The sequence below is a fragment of the Mustela erminea genome, chromosome 10 (assembly GCF_009829155.1).
Source record: "Mustela erminea isolate mMusErm1 chromosome 10, mMusErm1.Pri, whole genome shotgun sequence".
NCBI classification, from domain to species: domain Eukaryota; kingdom Metazoa; phylum Chordata; class Mammalia; order Carnivora; family Mustelidae; genus Mustela; species Mustela erminea.
Window position 1 is genome coordinate 105990288 of NC_045623.1, and position 15523 is coordinate 106005810.

The 15523-nt window shown below is 59.7% G+C and overlaps 1 protein-coding gene across 9 annotated transcripts in view; it reads right to left on the reverse strand.

Moving 5' to 3' along the window:
• The window catches only part of KCNAB2 (potassium voltage-gated channel subfamily A regulatory beta subunit 2), an 82445-nt gene that overhangs the window by 7226 nt on the left and 59696 nt on the right, over positions 1-15523 (reverse strand). For 4 of the 9 annotated variants that reach the window (XM_032303803.1, XM_032303802.1, XM_032303804.1 and 1 more), the window contains 7 exons: positions 10518-10597; positions 8441-8485; positions 6366-6410; positions 5681-5724; positions 4496-4582; positions 3630-3674; positions 648-733 (listed from right to left, as the gene is read on the reverse strand). In XM_032303803.1, coding sequence (XP_032159694.1) covers positions 648-733; positions 3630-3674; positions 4496-4582; positions 5681-5724; positions 6366-6410; positions 8441-8485; positions 10518-10597 — 432 coding nt within the window. The remainder of the gene's footprint in view (positions 1-647; positions 734-3629; positions 3675-4495; positions 4583-5680; positions 5725-6365; positions 6411-8440; positions 8486-10517; positions 10598-15523) is intronic. The other 5 variants (XM_032303807.1, XM_032303805.1, XM_032303800.1 and 2 more) reach the window with 2 other exon arrangements.

A 15523-nucleotide genomic window follows, 5' to 3' on the forward strand; every position in this document is an offset into this window, starting at 1 on the left:
CCTGAAAGTGTGGGCGAGGGGAAACATCGGGGATTAGGAGATGGAAGCTGGGCTCCCAGCACTGGCTCACGTTCCCAGGCAGCCCAGGCCCACGGAGCTGCAGTTTGGAGACTGACCTCAGCACGTGCTGAGTGACCTTGAGTGTACTACTTAACCTCTCTGTGCCTCAACACCTGCATTGGAAAAACAGGATGACAGCAACATTGACTTTGTAGGGTGCTGTGAGGATTAAATGGGAGTCAGTCCACACGAGCCCTCAAATCTAACGGCAGCGGGAGCATTGTGGAAGCTCAGGGCCGGTGGCCGAGCCCCAGCTCGTCTGCGGAGAGGGTCACACCTGTTCTCTCAGAACAGCCTTCTGGGGGCGGGGAGCTAGGTCGTCCTAGTGGTCTTGTTCTACAGGTGAGGAAACCACACTCAGAGAGGTCAAGCCATCTGCCCAAGGCCACACAGTGCTGGGACTCAAGAGCCCTGCCTGCGGAGGTAGCGGCCACACGTCACCAAACCCGGTTATCCGGTTAAACCGGTTAGGAGCCGGTTATCCGTGCCATCGGGACCAGTGGCCCTGGATCTGCCCTTCCTCCCTAGAAGGGGGCCGGGAGCCCACGTCCCACGGATCCACACACGCGGAGAGGTCGCCACCGTACCATGATCTCCATGGAGCTCCAGCGCGACGTGCCCCAGTACATGGCCATCCCCTGGTTAATGACATGGGTCATGGCGCGCACGGTCTCTGTGGGAAGAGAAGGGGAAACTGCGGGTTGGGGGTGAGGCGGCCAGGAGCGTGGGGCGCAGCCTGGGGACATTCTGCAAATACAGTTGGGGGCGCCGGGAGGAGGGGGGAGCTGCAAAGGTGTCTTGCAAGCAGTGTACTTCCTGGCTCCAAAGTCGGGTGTGGCGGGGCCGTTCAGGGACCCCGGGAAGAAAAGCGAACCACAATCCAAGAAGCTGGTCTCGGAAACAATTTCCCCAAACAGTTACAAGTCTTTGTAAAGGATCTTTGAAGAGCGGGTTCTAGACGGACTTGGGGCGTCTCTGCGGCACACTGGAGTGACCAGGGAAAGGTGAGATCAGAGAATGTGGGTTTGGACTGTCGAATGGGGAGGGCGGGTTCTCTCGTTTGGGGACAAAACAGACCCGCAAAAAGGCATCAGGAAGTCTTCTGATTCAGGCTACGCCAGATTCGCACTGGGATCTGAGACTGAATGGAGAGGTCACCGCGGCCTCTGTCACGACCAAGGGCAGGGCGGGGCCCTGGATGCTCCCAGAGGATGGGGGCTGTGGAGGTGAGCTCCCCGCGTGTCCCCCAGAGCCGGAAGTAGGCACGGAAAGCCTTGTTTGTATCCACCCCGGTTCTCAGACCCGCCCGGTGTCAGGCAAGGGAGCCTCATCCCCGCGACACGATCGATTCTTCCCAGTACTCAGAAAAGTTTTTGAGAAATAAAAATCTGCCGGTGACAGCCTTCCCACCACTCCCACGCCAGGCGGTTTCCGTCCACGGGGACGCTGTGGTTTTTAAAACAGACTTGGCCTCCAGCTGAAAAATTTCGAACTGTCTCGCAGCTTTGCAGGGGAAGGGCGAGTCATCAGATCCCTCACTGACCCATACAGTGCTTGCAAGTCCCACGGCCAAGGGCAGGGCGGGAAGTAGGGCTGAAGAACAAGTGTGTCCAGAAACGAAGCAGCAACCTTGACCCCTGGAAGTCCAATCTCTCCCCAGGTGGCCGGCTCCTCATCTGCTGCTGAGATGGAGGTGGGGGCTGGGGTCCCCGAGACAGCAGGGCATGGGAGAGCCCAAGGAAAGAAGGAGAAGGCGGGCTTTGTCCCCAAGGCTCCCGCACCGAGTGGCACCGGCCCTTTCTCCTGCTGAGAGCTGCCCCTGTTTTGGGGTGTCACTTCCCACCCATCCTGGGTCCTTGGGCGCCCCTTTGGCCGAGGGCCCCTCTTTCAGTAGAGAGTTAAGATAGCCGGGGCTTCTGGGATGCTGGTGTCAGGGGTTCACCCAGGACCCCCGAAAAGTCACACGTCAGCTTGCAGGCCTGCAGGCCAGTCCTGCCCTCTCCTTGCTTCCAAGATCAGGGACTGGGCTCCTCTCTGCCTCTCCTCAGGAGGAGGGCTGGCAGGGAAGCCTGGACACCCGCCCTCACCCCCGGGAACCGCCAACAGGCTGCGGGGGCTTGAATGCCAACACCACCCACTGCGAAGGAGACCCGCCCCGTCAGAAGACTTGGGGGCCCCAGGAAGGGATCCGCCTACATCCCAGGCTCCGGGCTGGCTGTCCTTGTCACGCTCTTTAGGAAGACCCTGAGGGGACCCTGGTGACCAACCAGCATCACATGGATCTCTCCAGCCAAGGCTTGGGCCTACATGCCTGAGAGGGAAGTGGGGGACTCCCCTGTCCACTAGCCCGGCTGCCTCTCCGTCCCGGGAGCATGGCTCTCTCCTGCACCGCCCCTTCCTTGCAGAGATAGGAGTCCCCCGAGGGCCTGGGGGGACCGGCTACCAGGGCAGGAGCCTGCGAGAGCTGGCGGCTGGCCTGAGAGAGAAGGGGTCCCGGGGCAGCGGCCAGCGGGGGTGCAGCCCACACCCAGAAGCACGGCAATCTGAGCTGCTGCGGCGCCCATGTCGGCGGCCCCAGAAACAGGGAGAACTAGGGACAACAGTCTTCCCCTCAATATTTAATGCCGTTGAACAGAAGCGGGACCGAGTCCATCCGGCTGCTGTCAGAACCCATAGTACCTACTGTCTTGTCACAAATAATACATGGGAGGGGTCAGGTGGCAGTGCCAGTTGGCAGGCAGGAGCCCGTCCACTGCGGGCCGAAGCCTGGCTCCCGGGGAGACCATGGCCTGCTCTTGGTGTGGGGTCCTGGGCAGGCCCTTAGCTTTGGGGCGGGCAGAGACCGGACACGGCCAGGGGCTGCTCCAGGTCTCGGAGTTTTGGCAGCTCGCAGAGGTATGGTTCAAGGAAAGGAATGAGTCCGTTTTGGTGGCGGGCTCGGGCTGCACGGCGAGGGCGGGGGGAGCGGCCGGTGGCTCACATGCGGCCACGACGCTCACGGTGGAGACGGCACGCTGTGACGGGACAGCCTGCTCCGGGTGGGCTTTGCTTCTGCTTGAGGCTGGAGCTTAGCAAATGTGCCCCATGACGTTAAGACTTGTTGGAAGCCACATGTTCCGTGGCCCCTGATGTTTGCTCCTGTGGGCCCCTGGTCTCTCCAACCCTCTCCCAGACCATCCAGGGTCAAGGTTTCAGGCGCCGATCACAGCATCCCCAAATCAAGAGGAGCCCTGGCAGACAGACAGCCGCCCCCCACCCCCACCCCGAGGATCACGGCAGTGCAAGGCGGGGGTGGGGCGGGTGGGCACGGGTCATGCATGGGGGTGGGGGGGCAGGGGAGGAATGAAATGACAGGCGGGCCAGGCAGGGGCAGGGGTGGGGGCAGGGGCTCCACACCGCTTTGCTTTTCCTTCACTTGCAAGATGTTCTCGTAGGGCACTTATTTTTCCTTTATGCATTTTATGGAGAAGTTTGTCTTGGGGGGCAAGAGAGTGGCGTAAATAAAACCACCATCTCATAAAATGCAGGTCGGACACGGAGTCAATAGTCAGGCTAAGGGCACTGTGTACCTTCTATGATGAATGTCCTTGACTTGGAGGAACTAAATGGGTCCCCTGGTGATAAAGAAAGATTTAGAGAGACCAGAGTTTATAGCTGTGGGAACACGGAGAGACGCGGTATGACAGAGGGCAGGGGAGGGAAGCACAAGTCTCCCTCGCGGAGAACTTGTTTCGTCAAAAACAAAACAAAACAGAACAAACCCCCCCAAAACCAAAGCCCACACAGCAAACCAAACCAACCCACGCACGGCACACACACATATATACACGCACGCGTGCGCGGTATATATAGAGACACAGATGAAGGAAAGATAACTTGAACACAACCTAATTTTCCAAATCCCTGAAGCAGCAAAGCACAAATGAGTCTGAAGCAGGAAGTGGGGTGGGGGGGATGGGGGGGCCTGGGGGGCTGCGGAGATGGCAAGGAGTGGGAAGAAGAAATCCAAACTGCTTTTCCAAGCGCGGCACAGTTTCTTTCCTCCTCTAAGTAACAATTTATTCCCCAGAGCGAAAGACCCCGCAGGACGGGAATGTGACTGAAAGGAACACAGCAGTTGCAAAGAGCCATCATCTCGTGACTTCGTTTAGCTGCAGGATACGAACAGCTGAGGGGAGAACATTGCACACAGTCCCAAACCCAGGCGGGGCACGGGGAGCAGGCGCGGACCCAAAGCCAGGACCCAAAGCCAGGACGGGGCGGGCGTGAGCCTGGAGGCACCAGGGCGCACCTCTGGCCAGTGAGGGCCCCCCTCGGCACCCTCACCACCTCGGCTGAGCTCACCCCGCCCCCGCCTGCCCCCACCAGCTGCCTGCGACCAGCAGCCCGGGTGCCCCGCAGGGCCCGGCAGTAGCAGCCCTCGGAGAGAACCTACCTTCCATGGGTGTGTTGGGGTCTGGGCGGTTGGCAAACACCACGTCCACGTACTCCAACTGCAGCCGCTCCAGGGAGGCCTTCAGACCTGGGGGAGGGGACAGAGGGGACCGTCAGCAGGAGGAGGGAGACGAGGCCCGTGGCGCCGGGAGCTGTCGGACTGTGGGGACACGTGCGGGCACCTGATGTGGAAAAAAAGCCAGGACTAAAGGGGGCCCCAAAGCTGGTGGTGGTTGGGTCTGTCGGCCAAATGCTCTGTGACTGAATGAAGGGGTGGCCTTCCAGGCCCCCAGGTGGCCCATGCGGTGACAGGGAGAGCTGGGTCATCCCACCTGGAGGGGAAGCTGCGCCTGTGTCCCCGCACCAGTGAGCCCTTAGCAACAGGACAAAACAGGGCTGCAGAGTCATGGCCTGGGGCTGGGGGTGGGGAGCACAGCCTCCTCATCATTGAATTTTTTTTAAAAAAGAACTTATTTATTTGAGAGAGAGAAAGCAGAGAGAGCATGAGCAGGGGGAGGGGCAGAGGGAGAAGCAAGCTCCCCGCTGAGCAGGGAGCCGGATGTGGGACTCGATCCTAGGATCCTGGGATGGTGACCTGAGCCAAAGGCAGACGCCCAACCGACTGAGCCCCTCAGGCGTCCCTTATCATTTGATTTTTAGAGGAGGGAGTGTATTACGTTGATGAACATGAGCACAGATGGGAAAAGCACGAAGACAGTATAATCACAGGATAAGCCACACAGCATGCCGGGTCCCCCCATCTCTACTCTCTCTCAACAGTCCTGTGTTCAGAGCGCCGGGCTCTGTTGGACATGCCCCTCCTGGGTTCCTCCCAATTCTCCAAAACCCCAGAGGTGGGCACTCTCCCCACACCCATTCTACAGATGTTGCCACAGGGGCTTGGGGAAGCGAGGTCCCCTGCTCAGGATCCCCAGTCAGCACAGGGCCCAGCCCTGCTTGCAACCCAGGCCTGTCTTGTCTTCTCCAAGACATCACTGCCCATCTGAGGGCGCCTGGGATCCTGCTCTCGTGCTGCGGCACCTGGGTAGAAGGAGAGGGTCGGCCCCCGAGCACGGGGTGCATTGGTGGTGGGGTGGGGACACCTGGCTTTCTTCACTCGTGCACCTGCAGGAGGATGCCGTGGGTGTGGGGGAGCCGTGGGGGGCCAGAGCGCCACCCCCCTCACCTTCTATGATGTGCTTCCTGGAAAGGCCTCTCTCGGTCTCTGCTCTGAAAAACAGGACAACAGCGTGTGTGATGTTGCAAGCGGTTTTGGGGAAAATGTTTATGATGCAATGTTAGGCAAAAAAAAGTAGGTCAGTGCATGCCACGTGCAGTCTGATTCCACTTGGGGGATAAGCCAAAGGATGTGCTCGCGCGGGCTGGGAGAAGGGCCGGGGCTGCCTGGCTGTCGGGGCACAGGGTCGCCGCAGGGGGGAGGAGGAGGTGATTCAATTCGTCCTTCTGTTTCCCTTGGATTTTTTTTTGTTTTTTAATTAAGAATCCGGCCCATTTAGAATTCCTATGAAGCCGATTTTGTCCAGCCCTAGAGAGAATGTGGGGCCAGCCCCTGGAGACTGGCAGGGGTGGTCTGTGGTCAGGGAGGGTGGAAGAGTTTAGACAGGTCGTGAATTTCCTGTGTTTTCCAGAATTTTTAGGATGTTACCTTTGTCATCAGAAAAAATAGCAAATCCACAAAAGTAAAAATAACAAACAAGGTCTGAGTAAAAGGCAACTCAGCCAAAGCTGCTTTTCTGGAAGGTGGGCTCAATAGGGATGGGCACCAGCCAGGGGAGGCGGCTGCACACTCGCCCCCAGGAGCCCCCCGAATCCTGACCCCAGCCCGGAGCATCGCCTGCCGGTGCACCTACTTTCCTCCCCAGAAGATCTTGGTGGTGATGACCAGGCTGGACCGTCTGTGGAACAGAAGAGAAAGGGCGTTACCGGGCGCGGCCGTGTGGGGGGTATCAGCAGCGTTGGGAGGCTCTGGGGCACCCTCCTCCTCTGGGAGCTCGGGGTGGGACGCAGCTACCTCTCAATCGTTCCATGTTTGGGGTGTGCGAGCCCAGGGTCCTGGGGCTCCCCGTCGAGCCCCGAGACAAGCCACGGATGCAACTAACTCACCGTGGAACCCAGAGTCCGGCAGTGGGGGCCAGGAGAGGGTGGGGTCTGGTGCAAGGGAGCCCCAGCGGGAGATGCACCAGGGGAGGCGCAGACGGACCTGGCCTGGGGGACGGAAGCCCCCGCTGCCCCGGCCCCCAGCTCCAGTGGGTTCTGTCTGAGAGGAAGCAGGTGCAGGCAGCGCACTGCCAGGAGGTCAGGGGGAGGGGCTGCTGCGGACAGAGGGGACGGACGGACAGACGGATGGACGGAGGGGCTCTGGTGAGGATGGAAGGAGCAGTGAGGGGCCCGAGCAGTCTGGTTGTCCCCCCACAGGTCAAAGACAGGCTTCCAGAAAGCGCTGTGTGACCCAGCCTTGGAGGGGGGCACTGAGGGAAGGACTGCTGGGTGAGAGGGAGTCGGGGTCTGGGTGATGGACGGGATGGATTCGGTGTCCCGCGGGACACCCTCGGGAGCCAAGTGGAGACACCCGTCTGGTCCTGGTGCAGTGGGAGGCCACAATGATGGCCCCTCCAGGCCCCAGGTGGTCGAGATCCTTCCCAAAGAGGGGGGTGCCAATGTGCTTTCCTCCTGCGGGGGCGGGGGGCTGCTCTGAAGCTGTGTTCCCCTTGAGCTGCAACTGCAGGCGGTGGGGGTGGGGGCTTGCGACCTAACGTGTGTCTCCCTGTGTGCTCCCCTAAGACAGAACCGGGGCACTCAGTACCATGTGCCATTGCCGTTAGTTAGGGAGCCGGGAGGAATCTGATCTGTGATGAATTAGAGCCGAGAAGAAACAAAGTGCTTTGCTGGGGCAAGAAGGGGGGTGTCAGTCACCTGTGCCCCGGGGCTGAGGGGCGGGGCACGGGCCCAGCTTTACAAACGCCTCTGTTGTCCTGAAAATAAAGACACGTGGGCCCCAGGGGGTCCCAAAGTACGGGCCAGTGCCAGCAAAGTCTGTCGCCAGGAGGGTGGGAATCCTGCCTGACCAGGGACCTCAGGCTTCTGAGGGGCTGGTGGGGGGTGCGTGGTGAGGGGCTGTGGTGACCAGTCAGGGGGCTGCCCCTCCCCAGGTGAGCGTGATGTCCAGCCTTGAGCTGGTGTCTTACAGACTCTGAGGTCTCTGAGCCCTAGGACAGCCCTGCCAGAGAGCTCAGACGTGGTCCCTCTCAGGCAGGGACAGTGAGAATGCATAGATTCCAAGCCCAGAGAAGGACTGTCCCTCTGTTCAGCAGCTGTCCCCTCTGCTTCCCCCAGGCCACCCGGGAAGTCCTCATCTCTTCTGGCCGAACACATGTCCGTGTGCCGCCTGGGACCCTGGTCCTCTGGATCCCTGCTGGACCAGAGGTGGAGGACAGAGGCGGAGCAGGCAGAGCAGGGCGGGGCGGGGTGGGGCCGGGCACAAGGGCCTCTGCTCGACTTCCCTCTCCAGCACAGACTCTTCTGGTCTTGCAGAACTCCGTGAGACCCCACTGACGGACCCGGCAGAAGCTTCCCACCTCACCACAGCCCCACACGGTGCGACTACGCTCTCCCTGCAGAGGGAGCACAGGGCTGCCTCCTTTCTGGAACATTCTCCCCTTCCTGGTGAGAAAAATCCTGACACTTCCAGGCTTTAGAAGGACTGGCCGGCTGCCCAAGGGTCACGGAGGGCAGCCCTGAGCCCCCTGGTGCCAAAGAGGCAAGATCGGCAGCGGGACCCGAGCCGACGCTGGCGCAGAACCCGGTGTGCACCTGCCCCTCGGTGTGCACCTGCCCCTCGCCGCGCCCCCTTCCCTCCCACCGGCCTCCTTCGGGCTTCTCCCTGTGTGCACCCCGGACGCTGTCCCAGACAGAACAGGGTCATTACCTCCATCCCTTCTTCTTGATGATGTTTCCTAATACCACTTCAGCCCTGCAGAAAGACCGAGACATGGGGATTTCATTAGAGCGTGGCAGAGACATTCAACCTCGCCCCACCGTGACAACCAGCCACGTGGTCCCCTCCATGAGGATGCCAGTGAGGCCAGAGGGCCAGGCTGCTAACAAGGCTCCTCTTGGCTTGGGCAGTTCACGCCAGAAAGAGGAGAGAGCCTGCAGGAGGTTGTCATTCCCCACGAAGGTGGCCGCGGGCGGTGACCCTTCGGGCGCCTGTCTGAGCAGGAAGTCGCTCCCGCTCTTCAGAGAAGGAAGGAGCTGATGTCCTGCTTGGCAAGGTCAGCGCCATCCCATTCCCAAGTGTTCGGGGCCAGGGGCTGAATGTCCTGTAGGGCGCGCGTGGGTGTGTGCGTACGCGTGTGGTGCATTCAGGTGTGTGGGCACACGCGTCTCTCTCGTGTCTTGCTTTTGGACAACAGAGGGACAAATGCCACACTGCCCGCTCTCCGTTCTTTCCGGCGTCGCTCTGGCCCTGCCCCAGGCTGGGGCTCGCGGGGTCGTGGGGTCGCGGGGTCGCGGGCTGCCCCAGCCCTGCTTGGCACTGCGGGGCTGGATTAACTCTGAAGAACTTTCTGCTCGTAGCACAATGTCTCTGAGCAAAAGCAACAGATGGAGAATGATCCGCACCCAGCGCTACATCCCCGTCAGGAAAGTGCCTGAGTCATGCGCTCAGGACTAATGGGCTCGAATTTGCAAGCTGTTCGGCTTACATTGTGAACGCTCTTCGTCTGTGGTCAAGATGTGCAGAAATTCCCTCAGCCCGTGGCCTCTTCCTGTGATTCCTCGGTCCCTCGTTTGTGGGACAAACGGATCAGAAAGGGAGGAAGGGAGAAAAGCCAGTGGTGGTCCCGGGGGTGATGGGAGCTGGAGTTGAGCAGTGAAGACGGGGACACAGAGAGTGTGGGGTGTGTGGGGTCAGTGCGCATGGGCTGGGCCTTGGGGGCCAGAGGCGGTGGCACGGAGTGGCTTCCTGCACGCTCTCACGGGCAGCAGGGCCGGCACACGGGCTGGGGTGCAGAGCCCGGGGAGCGCCTGTGCGCTTGGCAGGGCTGTACTACCTCTGATCCTCTGGCTTTAGTTCATCTGTCTGGAAAGCATTTCACTTTCCTGGGAAGAGCCGCTAGGATGCAGCACTGGGGAGGGGCCGGTGCATCCGGAGGGGCTGAGGGCTGCCGAGGGGGGCTGGAGGAGATCTTGGGGCTCCCAGAGGAGGTCCCCAGAGCCGTTAGGTCCTCAGACCCTGGGTTGGGACTGGAGAGAAGGTCCAGCTGGCTTCCCATTCTCAGGGCTCTGGGCCCATTGCAGGCTGCAGGTAATGACCCAGAGCCTTCGAGGCAGGTGCTAGCCCCGGGGCCACCGAGCACAGCCAGCCGGGCTGCAGCCAAGCTGGCTGATGGGAACTTGGCTCGGCCCAGGCAGGAGGGGCCGGAGGGAGAGTGAACAGAGAGCCAACAAATGACTTCACAAACAAAAGCTGACTTTTGGAAACCCGATGCAGGAGAGTGGATGATTTGATTACCGCTAGTCTTTAACATTGGAGCCAGCAGCCTTGGCTGAAGAGGGCTTTTACATAATTGAGGAGGGAAGTTCACTGCCAAGGTGGGAGTGCTTCCTGCAGGGCTGGGCTGGCCAGACTCTGCTCTCCGCAGCTCGAGAGGCCTCACGGTACCATTAGCACATGAGTATGTCAGACTCGCGGGGCTGGCTGCAGGAGAGCCTGGGACGGCAGCCTGGTCTGGCTCGTGCCCAGCCTGGCATCTGAGGCACCAGAGGGACTGTGGTCATCTCAGGGCTTGGACACATGGGGAGTTTAGCGAGTGGCCAGTGTCCAAGCGTCCTGTAATTTTGGCCCCAGGAAAACAACACCTTCTAAGACCATTCTGAGTTTAAAAAAGCAGGCAGAGTGTGAGGGACGTTTGTGGGTGCTTGGGACCAAGGACCAAAGCACTGGCTCTTCCCAGGGAAGCTGTGGCCCGCACCACATCGTCCCCACGAGAAAAGACACGTACTTGCCAGCTGCGTAGACTTCTGCGGTATCGAAGAGGTTGATGCCGTTGTCATAGGCCAAGGTCATTAGCTGCTCTGCCATCTGAAACGGGAAAACCAGAGCCGCTGTGGGCAGCACATGCCCGCCAGGCCGGGGGTGGGGGGAGCTCCAGGGCATAATCTCGTGGCCTGGGGTGCCTCCTGTGTGTGCAGGCCGTGCCCTCCGGGGCTCCCCTCATCCTCTCCTGCCATGGGACAGGCACGGAGGCAGCCCTCAGGAGCGGACCCACAGGGAGGAAAGAAGACAAAATGAATGAAGGAACAGCCCTGGGGCTGTGAGTTTCCTGCGAACAGGGACCCCATCTCTTGGGTCACCACAAAGCTTAGCCCCTATACTGGGTTGAACACAGCCCCCAAAAGAGGTGCAATGGATCCTGGCAGAACGAATTCTTTCTTAAAGCTATGGCTGGAGTGTGTCCTCTGGCTGTTTGCTGCACCCCCGCCCCCCAATTCCTTCCCAGCAGCCATACCAGGACGAAAAGATTATTGTTTGCAGATGGAGAAACTGCCGTGCTCAGCGAGCATCTCCAGCCTTGGCTGGCTGCATCTCCAGCCAGGCGGGCAGGGGCTGACGCCCGATGCCCGAGGGGCACGCGCCTGCCACCAGAGTTAGCTGGTTCCCCGGATGCGATTGTGCCCCACCAGCCATGACGCCTTGGTAGTGGGGGTGAGGCTCGAGCTGCTGGGGGCGGGGGGTGGGCAAGCGCCCCCCGCCACAAACAGCCCCTCCAGGATGCGGCAGAGATCTCTGCTTGTCCTCTTGAGAGAGTCACGGATGCAAACTCCCCCCACCGCTTCCCAAAGCTCAGTTCAGAGTGCCAAGCCTCCCTCCCCAGCTACCCGGGGTCGGGTGAGTCACACTTAACAGCCCTCAGAAATGGTGGGACGAAAAACCAGCCCTGTTCGGCGTCATGGAAGTTCTCTCCATCCCAAACTCAGAAGCCCCCTGGGCCAGGCAGGTATGGACAGTGAGGCTGCTGGCCTGTGGGGACACTGGGGTGGGGGACACTGATGCTCATTTGCAGCCCCTGGGAAGGCGGCTCACCGTGCCTACATCTTGTGATTTTTCAAGAGAAGCTAGAGACCAGGGTATTTGGGGTGGTAAAAATCTCCCGATTTTTCAAATGCTGGCAATGAACCCCAAAGATTTCTGATACCGAGCAGGCTAGGGTGCACCCTCATTAGTTAGCGGCTGTCATTTGAGTCAGAGAGCCCAGGGCAGAAGAAAGGCCATTGGTGGAGGAATTTTCTGGATCCACAGGGCTGGTTGGCTCCAGTGGAGCTCAAGGGTAATCATGTATCAGGTGCAACCATGACCCTCCAGGGAGCCGGCTCCCCCCTTCCCCTGCATCTCTCTGCATCCTGGGGTCCCTTTCCTCCCCTCCAAACCTCCAGGCACACCAGCTTCCTTCGCCGGGTCATCTCTGTCTTCAACCTAACTTTTTAGGGATGTGTCCCACCGAGCCCCCGACCTGTGCCGGGAGAGCGCCCCATGCTGGGGCCCTAGCCAGGGTCTATAGAGGACGTAGGGGTGCCCACTGCCTCCTGGCGAGGGCTCTGAGCAGAGGTGACTCAGCACCACGGCTTTAACCTCACAGTTCAGATCCTGCCTCTCTCCCCCGGCGCCCGCCTTGCTCACCGGAGAACGGCGTGCTACAGGTGTTTTGAGCTTTGCTCTTCCCACTTCCACTACATCTCGGAAACCAACCCATGTTAGTTCGTAGAGATCGGCTTCATTCTTTCTCAAAAAAATTCTATACAATTTAAAAAGTGTGGTAAGGTATGCATACGTAAAATGGACTCTTTTAGCCATTTTTATGTGTGCCCTTCTGTGGCATGAAGGACAGGCATGTTGTGCAACCCTCACCCGCGCTGGCCTCCAGAACGCCCCCACCTTCCCAAACAGAAGCTCGGTCCCCACGAGACACCAGCTTTCCACTCTTCCCTGCCCCAGCCCCCGGCGCCCGCCCATCTGCTTCTAGAAGGCCTGGGGGGCGTCCTCCAGCATCTGTCTTTCTGTGATGGGGTGACTTGCTGAACTGAACGGGGTGCCTTCAGGGTTCCTGCATGTTGGAGGGTGTGCGAGCGTTTCCGGGGCTGGGTCTGGAGGGTGGGCAGGGGTCTGTCCTGCAGGAAGTCGGTGGGGGGGGGCAGGCGGAGGAGCGGGAGTTGCAGCGGGGAGGCTGGGGTGTGCGGAGGAGGCCGCGTGCCGTGCTCGCCCGTCCTGTGCTCCCGTCCAGCGCCCGGCACCCTCCTCACTCGTCTTTCTCCTACTCCAGCATCGGCACCTTCGGCCGGTCCTGCCAGCAACTCCCGGAAGCTGACCCAGAGTCCGACCCTCCCGCCCCCAACCAAGTGGTCCGAGCCAGAGTGCCCTCGGCGGCGTTTCTGTGCTAGCCCCTCTCTCTGCTTCTGTCCTTACCCCCGGCACCCTGCACGGGGCCAAGGGTGGTCCGCGGACCAGCACCAGCCAAGCCGGGTCCCCGGCTCTGCCCCAGGCCTGGCCCAGCAGAACACACATGTTAACTGGCCTTCCAGGGGATTCGTGCATACGTTCCAATCCGAGGAGACCCCCCCCATCCTTGGGGGACTGCCGTCCTCTGCGGAGCAGCCAGAGTGGGCCTCTTGAGTGAAGTCAGGTCAAATTTCCACTGTGACTTCTATGTCACAGACGATCAAAGCCAAGGTCCCCTTCTGCTCCCTCACCTCTGCCCCCGTCTCTCAACCTGGGGCTCCTCCTGCGGCCTCCTCCTCTGGCCTGGAATGCTCTCTCTCGGAGTCATCACGGGCTCACTCTTGTCTCCCCCGCCCTGACCGTCCTGCATAAACGGGAGTCTGCACCTCGGGCCTCCTTTCTCTGTGCCCGTGTTCTCTGTGTTTGATTAAATAAGGGCTCCTGGAGCCTGTGAGTGGCCTCTTGGGTAGAAAAAGGATCTTTGTGGATGTGCCTCCATGAAGGGTCTTGAGGTGGGAGACAACCCTGGATTATCAGGTGGTCCCTGAGCGCTACCACGGGTGTCCTCAGAGGAGGGAGGTGGACGCCGGAGCGAGGGGGCCACCAGAAGCTGGAGGAGCGTGAGAGAAGCCAGTCTCCTCCCCCAGAGGCTCCCCTGGGAGTGCGACCCTACTGACGCCTTGATTTCAGCTCTGTGGTCCTGACTCTGGACTTCGGACCTCCGGGCCTGTGAGAAAATAAATGTCTCTCGTTCTAAAACCACTCAGACGGCGGTCGTTTGCTAATGCAGCCACCGGACACTACCTCGGAGGTAAGGTGTGCTTACTGTCTGTCCCCCCCTCCAGAGAGACAGCGGGGGGTGGGGGACAGCACTCGGCAGGGGCTGAGCAGGTGTGAGCCGAGCGGACACCGTCCCTGGCTGCCTGCACTGGCCGATGCTGCGAGGCCGGCCAGGCCGGAAAGGTCAGCAGGTTGGGGGTCGAGGATCCCCATCGCCATCTCACCTGTCGCTCAGCCAGGAAGATGGCAACACCCACGACCACCCCAGCGACACCAGAAAAGAGTGAGGGAGAGCATTTTCCAGGCTGTGATTTTATTTTCCTGTCCTGCTCTGATTTCGCAGCACTCCTCTCACACGCTCTTCTTTAAAGGTTTATTTATTAATTCTAGAGGCAGGGCGCGGAGAGAGAGTGTGCGCACGCACGCGCGTGAGTCGGGGCAGAGGGAGAGACAGAATCTCAAGCAGACTCCTGGCTGGGAACAGAGCCCGACGTGGGGCTCGGTCTCTCGACCCTGAGATTGGGACGGAGCCCAGATCAAGGGTCGGGTCCTCATCTGACTGAAACGCCCAGGTGCCCTCTCTTGCAGATGTTCCTACGTGAATATATACTTTTTCCCTATAAGACGGTGGCTCTCACATACAGACCAGTGTTGGTGCTGTTTGCCACTCTGGCTCCTGGGTCTGTCCCCATGTCATTCTGTAAGACGTGAGTCCCAGAGACTTACGCTCTGTGGATGAGTCCTGCTTTACGGGATGGAGCCTTTATATTGAGACTGTCCAGATTTTTCCAACATCAGAGTTAGAGTCCCCGAAACTAAAGGCAGGAGGGACTTCAGGAGCCATGCGGGCCTCTTCCCTGCCGTCCCTACTTGGGGGCCAGGGGACATCATCCCGCCCCCGAGCTGGGAGCTGGCCGTGGGCTCTGAGGCAGGCGCCGGGTGCCATTCCCCGATCACGAGCCTCCAGGTAAGACCGCAGGCACCTGCTTCATCTCTGGGGCTCTAATTCCTCCAAATAGGGTAACGGCACCTGCCTCCCTGGGTTGATACAGGGTCGAGTGTCACAGTAAATGTCAAGTTTGTAACTACCACCCTTGTTAGATTTCCGATGCCAGGGCTGTTCTGAGCACATGGTCCGAGAAGGAGTTTTTTCCTTGAGCTGCCATGTGAGGTCACAGAAAGGGCATTGGACTAGAACTTGGAAACCTGACTCTGACCAGGCCAGCTCCCACCCTTGGCTACAAAATTAGAGGTTTGCTAACACCATCTGCTTCCTCTGAGGGCTGGCTCTGCTCTGTCCGGCCCCCACGGACTCTGTCCCCAAGGCCACAGCCCCACAGACATTTGCAGACAGACGACAGGCAACGGCAGACTTTCTCTGTGAAGGACCCGAGAGAACACGCTTTCATCTCTGCAGGCCGGACAGTCTCTGCAGCAACTTCTAATGGGAAAGTGGCCCCAGACTGTATGCAAATGAATGGGCGTGGCTGCCTGCCAATAAAACTTTATTTATAAAAAACGGGTTGTGGACTTCACAGAGGCAGAGAGTAGAGTTGAGGTTACCAGGGGCTGGGGAGTTCTTCCCTCACGGTTGCAGTTCTGTTTACGGTATGAAAACTTTCGGAGGCAGACCATGGTGATGGTTGCCCCGCGAAGAGAATGTACTTAATACCATGAAATTTTACACTTAAAAATGATTAATATGGTAAATTTAATGTCACGCATATTTTAACC